The sequence below is a fragment of the Nanorana parkeri genome, unplaced genomic scaffold (assembly GCF_000935625.1).
Source record: "Nanorana parkeri isolate BGI_ZX_2015 unplaced genomic scaffold, ASM93562v1 scaffold343, whole genome shotgun sequence".
NCBI classification, from domain to species: Eukaryota; Metazoa; Chordata; class Amphibia; order Anura; family Dicroglossidae; genus Nanorana; species Nanorana parkeri.
The window spans coordinates 1,092,632-1,102,979 of NW_017306611.1; the positions used below are offsets into that span (position 1 = coordinate 1,092,632).

Genomic DNA, 10,348 nt, shown 5'->3' on the forward strand with positions numbered 1-10,348 from the left:
TATCTATATATATCTATATATGTCTATATATAGATATATATAGATATATACAGTATACAGTTTATATATGTATATATATATGAATACAGTATATAAAAACACAGTGCACTTTTATCACGTTTTAAATGTCAGTAGTCTAACAATTAGCTACATAATTCTGATGATCTATACCCAAGAACAGAAATTAATATATTGCAGCTTACCATAGTTGGTCAATGACATCACCCAGAATGCCCCTGGCTTATTTACAGTATAAAACAAGCTGGCAGGCAGCTGGATCATTGGTTGCTACTAAATGAATAACTTCCTGCAGCAGCTGGAGGTTCGCTGTAGTGACCGGGCAAGCAGCCCATTTACTTTGCCCATTCAATGAACTGCAAACAGCCAACCAATTCATACCTCATCCTTATTTAGAGATTTTAACTCCCAACATATCTATCTTTTTAGAACCTGTAGTCCTATACTGAGCTCAAGCCTTCCATACACACTTACATTTACTTTTAATAACTCTAAAGCAAATTGGCAATCAACCACAAAGCATGGATGGGAGTTTTATTATAATATGCAGAATTTTCATAGATCCTAACAACTCTATTTCTAAAAGATGCAGACATTGGCATATTAGTTACTATTAGCATATAACTCCAATTAAACACTGATTACTTTTCTCAACACCAACCTGCACTAGGTGAATTATTACTGTACAAAAGTTAAATAATTCAAAGGTACAGCTAAACTTTCCTTAGTGGCAATTTAGCAAATCATAATATTTAGAATGATCAGTTTCAGCTTTCTATATACTGTACAAAGACTTGCAGTCATTTATAGCTAGTTTCTGCTTTTTCCAAAATGATGTAGTATCTTTCTTCCAGTGTATCTTTACTTAAGTGTCCTGACATTCACACCCTTTTCATGGCCATTTAAGAACTTTATTCTAATAGAAAGGTATTGATTTAAGATAAGGAGTCACTAGATATGATTCAGTTTAATAAATTTTCCTTTCAATGGGTGAAAAATGTTCAAATGAGCATCCCTCTACCACCCACTACCTATTTGTCTGTTTCCTTCCATCAATGGAACTAACCTCGTTTTTGTACCAATCAACTACTGTATGTCCTAGGAATTGAAATGAAATGTTTTTCAACTTGAATATGAAGACATTGTTTTAACGGAGTTGGGGTATCTATTTTTTTATACGATAATGCTTATTGAAGATTTTGTAACTCCAGTTCAGTGTTATTTACGTAATTACTTTGATTAAAGTGACACTAAACTCAGGAGTTAAACCTTAAAAATGCTTTCACGTACCTTAACTATTAACAAAAATGTATCTTATTTGTGTATCGCTCGGCTGTAGATCCTCATAACATCTCTGAAAGGTGCTGACACTGTCCTTCCTTCTGGAGGGTGGCTACTTTTGTTCCCCATGGTCCCTGTGTGTGTTGTAAAGTAGCCACCGCTCCAAGCTCACTCCCATGATGGACTACAATCTAATGTTTAGGTTACTAATTTGTATTAAGATTGTAGTCCAGCACGGGAGTGAGCTTGGAACAGAAGCTACTTTCCAACACACACAGAGACCATGGGAAACAAAAGAAGCCCCCCTCCAGAAGGAAGGACAGTGTCAGCACCAATTCAGAGATGATTTGAGGATCTACAGCTGAGTGATACACAAATAAGGTCCATTTGAGTTAATAGTTAAGATAACTGAATGTATTTTTAAGATTTTACTCCTGAGTTTACTGTCACTTTAAGTATTGTGTGGGGGGTACATACAGTACACACGTAAATCTGTAGGGGTATTGCTCATGAAAAGGCAAACATCATACACTTAGTTTGACATGTATGTTTTAACAGCTGTTCAAACTTGAACTACATAGAGTTACACAGATGTAAAACAAGTCTGGTCTTACAACTACAAGAATGTGTATTTAGCCAGAAGTCTTCTGTTGTGGGAGGACTTCAATAGCGTTAAGGTGTACAGTTTCGCTTTTCTTTGAGATGGTTGTTTAATAAAAGATCAGTTCTTCTCTTATGTGCCCCTCCTTACCTGTAAAATAGAGGGAGAAGGCAGCTGCAGAAGGCATTATTGTCTGGTATCTAGGGATGATATTGAAGAATATCGCAGGAAGATTCAAAAGAACTGCAGCATTCCAGTTAACTAGTCAAGCATACATATCGCTCCTAAATTTCACCTGGTGTCCTTAACACAGGTTGGTTATCAAGGTTTCCCTGCTCCATTAGCAGGAAATGCTTCAAGCCAGCTCAGTAGGAGACATTATACACAATAGAAAATGTTTTCAAGGTTCAAGGCATCTGGTATTCTGCCTCCTAAAATTGACACTTGGCATACATTTTATAGTAACCCCTTTTACAGCTTAAAGAACTCCAAGATTTTCAAAGGTTGACCCTTGCAGTGGGGTTTCCCCTCACACTGCTGGTTTTGGTCTTGGGGATAGAATAAAGAAGATATACTTACCCAATCCACGGTCTTGCGGCAATGAACATTCACATCTCTCCCTCTCTGCTCCTGTCGTAGTATGTCTCTCGGCATCTTCACATCTAATAGACCTGTTAGAGCCCCACTGCAAAGCTTAACGTCTGAAATTCCTGGAGTTCTTCTTTGATAACAATGGAATTTTTTTATGCACTAATGAGAAATTTGTAAATGATGATTGCAGCCGTTGTCTAAAGTACAGTTTAGGTGGTCGCCCTATCCTATTCTTGTAATTACACAATGTAAACTTTACTGTATGCAGCCTTGTGGCCTGGAACCCAGTATTACAGATACCACCATAACTTGTAGCATTGACGTGCACAATATAGCAGCCAATCAGTGTTCAGTTTGCTTTAGTCAAATCTGTGAAAAATTAAATCTGACCATTTTGAGTTACTGTACTTTGCACATTGCTGCTTTTTTTTGTTGGACACCACTTGGTTTGAAATAATGTCAAGGTGTTACATGATTCACAAGAACAACACGAATGCTTGTGCAAGTTAACAAGGTTCATGTGTGGATATTAAAGTGTAATGCCAAAACTCCATTTGTGTTTTGGAAAAAGTAAGGAATTACTGTCAGATTTTATTTGTGTCATCGTAGTCACTGTGGAGCTTCACATTCTCTATTTGTCCTGGTGTTCATTGTCTCCGCCACAATATGTTATAGGATCATTTTATGGTTTCAATGGAACAGGAGGTGAAGGGAAATCTTCCAAAGAGGGGATTTCCCTTTGCTTTGGATAGATTTCCTATTACTTCTTGTTGTGTCTTTGACAAGAAGTGATAGCAAAACAGAAAGCTCCCTGATAGGGGAGCGAACAAACTTTCTTACTCTATCCAAAACAAAGAAAAAAGTTTTGGCTTTACATACACTTTATTTGTATTATTATACAGGATTTATATAGCACCAACAGTTTGTGCAGCACTTTACAATATAAGGAGGACATTACAATCACAATACAATTCAAGACAAGATGGTAAGGAGGGTCCTGCCCATGAGGCCTTACAATCTAAAAGGGAGGGGCCAGTGAAACTTTAAAGCAGATCTTTGCTTTGCAGCTCAATCCAAAATATATTACAAATTAGTACCTTAACTGATACTACAGTGTCAAAGGGACAGTAACAAACCACTTACTGCTGCTACCTCCCCTGTTTCCCACTATCTGAATATTTTGATTGATAACATCTGGCTAGGAGCAGCCTCTTTATAGTAATTAAAGAGCTTCTCCTTGAGCTGACACACTACTGACTCTGCACATTTCTTGACCAGTGCACCCAGAAGAAGTGGTCCCAAAAGACCACTAACTTTTTAACAGTTCTATTAAAGCTTTATCTTAGTGTGGCCTAGGAACAGTCTGCTTGGTTGGTGGAGCTAAAACCACAAGGTTTGTCTTTAGTATGTCTAGAGAGAAGAACTAACAGGCGCTAGACCTAGTAAGTCTCGTAGTCAAGGCCTGCCTTAATTGTTTAGTTAGTAGCACATGGAAGGATTTCATTTGAATGTCCTGAACTTTGCATGTTTTATTGACCTTTTGAAATATTGTGCAATTTTGCAAACAATAAACCTTAGGCTGGTTTTGGGCATTTTTGGAAAATGCTATTGCTGTAACTTGTGCTAAGGGTTTATCCTAGAGAGCCAAAACCAACCCATACCTATCGCCAGCTCAGGGCTATTTAGATATAACAGCCACTATCCATGGTTGTTAACAACGATGCACCGACACCGAGTACTCGTACTTGGTCAAATGCTCTGATACCTTCCGCGTTACTGGAACTTCTGGTCAGAGGCAGATTTCCTCTGACCGGCAGTGCCGTGAGGAAACACGGAACTGGCTTCCCAGCCAATCAGGAAGACGTGTACTCCAGTTTATACAAATCATTATAATGTTCCATTAAAGTGCATTAAGTACTAACTCAGTAGATACTGAGTACTAACTCAGTATCACAATACTGTAAATCTTTTATGGCAGACAGCATACACCGGGGCTGATGTAATAAAGGCAAATAGCCTGCTCGCTTTGCGAGGGAATTTGCCCTTTGCAGAGGAAGTTTCCCCTTAGTTTAGTGAATGAGGTGAATCTTTCGTTTTCTAATTTCCTTGCAGATGGTTGAGTATTCTTTGCAAAGTGAAACCTCACATTTATCAAGCTAAGTGGAAACTTCCCCTGCAACGTGCAAATTCCCTTGCAACGTGAACAGCCTATTTGCCTTGAGTAATTCTACCCCACAGAGGTCCACACTTAGGTTAGCCTTGTGTTTAATCTTTAAAGTCTGGTATGTGATGTATTCTGACTAGGCAACAATGGCTGCCAAAACTTCAAGGTGTGGCAGACATATGCAAGGGGCTCGCCTTAAGGAACCATGGCATATGCTTGATTCTAATGTACATTATTTCTTCTCCCTGCTTTTTCTCATTTGCTTTTATTTCTACAGCATTCAAGGAAAGAACTTTAGAGAAACCTCAGTTATCCAACCAGACACAGACAGAGTTGATAACTCAGACAGCCAACCTCAGTATCAATGCAGCACGATCTTCAAAGATCCTTTATGTCATAACAACCAGTCCAAGCCAGCCAACTGGTCAAGTGCCAGGTAAGACATTTCCAAGCCTCTGATTCTACTTATTGGTCCTATAATAGCAAGAGTAGTGTTATGAGTTATCAGTTGCAAAACACTCTGTTTGTTCTATATCATACTGTATGTAGTGTATGTTAACTGCAATAAAGCTAAAAAGTAAGCTTGTTATTTGCTAACATTGTCTGTTGCCTGCAATATACTGTATATTCAAAATGTGGTCTGGAAATGCAAGTGCTATTACAGGGCATTTCCAGGCAAAAAATAATCATGCTCTTATTGCTCCTTCCGAGCCCCTCATACTCATTCAGGACTTTTTTTTTAATGTATTACCTTCTGAAGCATCTTAAACTCACCTACATTAGCCATTCATGTCCCTCACCAGCTCCATTTCTGGGGTGCAGGGGACCAGTAATCCAGAGCTACAGATGTGCCTATGTTGGCCAATCCCATTTTGCTGGTGTCATCCTCTTCTGAATCCTGACATAGTCTAGAAGGGCCCCGTCCTTAAGTCCCTGGGGGGGAATTTATCAAACCTGGAGCAGCCAAAATCTGGAGCAGCCAAAATGCTGTGCATGGCAACCAATCAGCAACCAATTCTCTCTTCAGTATGTTCAATTAACATTTGAAAATGAAAGAGAGAAGCTGATTGGTTGCCATGCACAGCTGCTCCAGATTATGTCTGCTCCAGTTTGATACATTTCCTTCCCTGTGAACTAAAGATACACACTTTCATTTGTTACACCTGCTGCTGGTATGAAGTTGCAGTATGACCATACAAATACAGTGGCTGTCTATCAGGATTTCTTCATGCGAATGGTTGGAGTTAAAATGCAACTGAAGCCAAAGCTTGTTTTTTCAGTTTTGGATAGGAGTGGAGAGGGATCTGCCAGGTTTTTATTGTTGGCCGTGTCCCTGTTAGGCAGAACTACCTTCTCCATTTGTCTTGGTGACCATTATTGAACAGAAAATAAAGGGAAATCTTCCCAGTGGAACACAGATGGCAAAAAAAAGCTGCAATGGGTTTTAAACATCCTTTTCTATTCAATGTAAAGTTTGGGCTTTAGTTTTACTTTAAACTGAAGGTCTAGGCATATATTTGTAGCATCCCTAATCCATGTGTCCATTTACATTGTTGCTATGTAGCCATCATTCTTCTTAAATCAGGCACTAAATCTTGGTCCCAATCTGGGCAACAGTATGTCATAGTTATGCCTCCACAATACAATTGCGGTACTGATACTGCAGAAAGATCTCAACTGTCCGCCTCTTCTCTACCCATGGAAGAGGAAGTAGTTCCATAGTAAGGAACATTGGGAGCCTCCATGTTGCTACACAAAGGATTTATAATTCTTACACAGACAGAGATAAGGAGTACAGCGTGACAATGGCCTCTGGGTATCATCTCCTGGCAAAGAGTGGCATAGTATGCAGACAACTTTCACTTTCACTGATACCGGATGTCCCTTCCTGATTAGCCAGGAAGCCGGGCAACGTGTAATGACTCACCCCCTGGCTTCTCCATTAGCTGGGAAACCGTCTCCAAGCTCCTTCGTCACCAGGTGATGAGGGGGCATGGTGCCGGCAATCACCAAGCCAGGGGTGGGGGTAATGACTCGCTTCCTGATTGGCCAGCTTCTCGATCAATCAGGAAGCTGGCCAGTGACTCATTACACACTGCCCGGGTTCCTGATTGGCCGTGAAGCCGACTCCATGCTTCCTCATCACCAGGTGACGAGGAAGCATGGAGCCGGCTTTCTGGCCAATCAAGAAGCTGGGCAGCGAGTCATTACCCGCCCCCTCGGCTTCCTGATTGGCCGGGAAGCTACCTTCATACTCCCTGGTGATGGAGCATGGAGTGGAGCCGGCTTTCCAGCCAATCAGGAAACCGGGCAGCATCTAATCACTGGCCGCCCTGTTTCCTGATACCGGAAGTTCCAATATCGGGATAGGCATCGGGAGCATTTGGGGAGTATGAGTACTCGCCCAAATACTCGGTATTGGCAGAGATACCAATACTAGTATCGGTACATCCCTAATAGCAACTATTCAGATTTCATCTTACTGTAGTCTATCAATAATTAATGTTGATTGCTTTTATGGGTTACAGCACTTAATAAAGGATTGTTTCTAGTGTTTTGCTTACTGTTTGCTGGTGATGTACACTTAATTTCAACCTCTTTCTCTATAGGTTGGACAGTTTATGCACTTACAGCTCTTCTTATTTTGACCATCATTGCTATTTTGATAAAAGCGCTTCTTCACCTAAATATGAAGTAAGTACTTTGTCATTCTGATCATATATTTATTTTCCCCCGACAAGATTCTTCCAGCTAATTAAGTATGTAGTATTTCATTGCTGGAATATATATTTGCTGGAACTGCAGAGGATATTGCTGAGTATTGACATTGCTGAGCTTCCACAACACAGGGATTAAATACTTATGGAACACCATACTACTTATTTTTTTAGGATATTATCATTTTTTTATTAAATAAAGCAATTTCGTAATAAAAAAAAAAAGAAGAGAGATTTGTTTTTCAGTACAAAGAGAGAACGTGCACTAAAAAAGCAAGGTCAGTTTATTTATTACCTACACCACCCACTCCCACCCACCATGCTCTATGGTTTAAATGCTTATTTGGCTAGCAGAAAAGAGTAAAGCACAAATACTATATTCCTTATTTATTAATTAATGTCTTTATTTATTATTTACACCTAATTGTTTTAATGTATTATTCTTTATTATCTTATTTTTTAATGTATTATTTATAAGATAGATAGATAGATAGATAGATAGATAGATAGATAGATAGATAGATAGACTGACTATACACTATATATTATACCCTGACAGTGAGCAATTTCTCTGCTCAGCGTTCTGGGTTGTGGGTGGGCCCTCGCCATTGTCCTGTACAATGCAGTCTTGTTGGTCTTGCATTGTTCATGATTATGTACGTGAGCTGCGACTGGCTAGGCAGCATAGTTAAACTGCTTCAGAAGACTGGTCCCAAAAAGGAGGAAGCCTATGGGAGCAAGGAATAAGGTATGTACTATATTTAGACCACCCTCCCCCCAGGTCAAATGCACATTTAACTCATTCAGTGACGGGGGGAGGTGCACTGCATGGGTACAGTGTTGAAGGGACAGGACTTCCCCTTACCCTAGCGTCTGCCCATGGCACCTAGGCAAGGGTGACTTCACTATCCTGCCATCTAGACTCTGGGGAATGCTGAATACCTCAAATATCATGAGAAGATGCGCCTGCACTGTGCTGGACCATCTTCTTCTTCTGCTATAACATTTTATACCTTGGCTAGTACTGCAAGGTCCACTTTAAAGTGTATCTAAACACAAACACTGAAATTGAATGTGTTATTGCACGTGTGCCTCTAATATCACAAAGTTTAAAGGCATAGTCCATCTTTTGCAATAATATCATAAATGAAGAAAATAAAAAGTGCATTACTTTGCTAAAACTGTAAATGAATCCTCCTCTTTCACAAGATTTTATGGGTAGAGAGTGGTTACTAAAAGGTTACACAATATGAGATAGTAATTGACAGTAATATGACTATAGATAAACATACACACAAGAACACACCAGCTACTAAATTCAATCATACACAAAAACAAGGCTTAATTCTTTCTTTGTCTCCCTCCTCAAGGTCTCAGAGACTGGCATCACCCACCAGTCTGGACAGCTGCCACCGAGGATCTGCAGGAGAAATATGGAGCATATTCTACAAACCGTCCACATCCATCTACATTTTCCCAAAGAAAATTAAAAGTCCACATGATGATCGCAACCCTTTAGTAGGCGAATAATTTGCACTTTAGTCAAGACATTCAAGAGCTGCAGATGGACATTTGGGTCTCCTCTCATCTCTGTTTAATCAATTCATATGTATGATGCTCTGATATGGACAATAGTCTATGAGGGCTTCCAGCAGAACTGAGAGAATTGATCTACAACTGTCCAGAGTCCATCTAGTCACATGACTGTTCCAACTAGAAGAGCCAGTGGAAGCCTGCCACAGAGCTACTCTATAGCTAATTGTTATCTATCAGTTTCTGGTCAGACAGAGAAAACAGGTGGTTCGGGTGGAATGGAAAGAACCACAGCTTAATGCTGCAGGCGTTACATACAATCACCCCAACTCTGCAAAGCAGGGTATCCCATTTTTGAAAAAGACATCTGATTTAAGTTCAGCTCCTCCTTATTTTTTAGATATATTTATGAACATAAGACTTAAATATGGAGCACCAGAAAGAATCTGGTTTTCTGACTGCACGTGCAGTAATGATGGATTTTGTACTGTGTATATTTTTCCATTTAAATAACTTCTGCACACCATAAATCAAAGCTGGAACCATCCTATTATGAGCCAAACAAGTGCAGTTTTCCTCTCATTCTAGAGTTTACATTGATTGTTGCACAGAATGAATGGGCACTGTACAAGGGGACTGTTGCCTACAACATTAATGGGTGTTTTAGAATCTTTTTCTTTTCATTATTTTAAAGGTGCATGGACTGAGTATTAATGCTTATGGGGCCATTAAATAACCTATTATAGCAACATGCACCCGTATTTGGGTTCGGAGGTAAAAGTTACATTCTGTATCACTGTCTTCCTTGGAAGTGTTTGCCAAATTTATGTATAAATGATTTATTAGATCCTATTATTTATGGTGTGCCTTGCCATTGTTTGATTGTGTGAAGGCCATGACCATCACAGTTATTACAAAAGCCATCAAAGTGGGCAGCAATAATTTGTGTCCATTTTGGCCATCAAGAGTGATGATGACTAAGCCTGTTGCAGCCTTGGTGGGATTTTAAGATGACTGGCTTATACAATCAAATAAAGTCTGGTTTTCTGCAAAGCTTATTTTATTTTCTAATGGTGCAATTACATAATCACATGCTATAGGGCTATGTATTTGGCCAGTGATTTCTATAGTGTGGGATTACCACCAGTGTTGATACTCAGTTAAGCTTGCGATTTATATGCAGCTCCACTTTATGTTACGATATACACATTTTGGTGACAAATGCTATTGGCCGACACTAGAGAGAACCTTCAGACCAGCATTGTTCCCTACCAACTGGAGAGTCAAAAATGGATGTTGGGTCTTTCGGATTGTGAAATGTTAACTATTTTGAAGGAAAACACATTGGCTACACAGTAGTAACCCACAAAGAGGGCAAATGGAGAATGAGATTGAGTGCATGTTTCTAGAGGACTGACAACACAGCTAAAGCAGTAATGTAGT

At 39.5% G+C, this 10,348-nt stretch overlaps 1 protein-coding gene across 1 annotated transcript in view; it reads left to right on the plus strand.

Moving 5' to 3' along the window:
- The window catches only part of KREMEN1 (kringle containing transmembrane protein 1), a 155,705-nt gene extending 146,438 nt beyond the window's left edge, over positions 1 to 9,267 (plus strand). The window contains exons 7-9 of the mRNA XM_018558492.1: positions 4,933 to 5,091; positions 7,265 to 7,349; positions 8,743 to 9,267. Of these exons, the coding sequence (XP_018413994.1) occupies positions 4,933 to 5,091; positions 7,265 to 7,349; positions 8,743 to 8,902 (404 nt within the window). The 3' untranslated portion in view covers positions 8,903 to 9,267. The remainder of the gene's footprint in view (positions 1 to 4,932; positions 5,092 to 7,264; positions 7,350 to 8,742) is intronic.
- Positions 9,268 to 10,348: the final 1,081 nt, after the last annotated feature.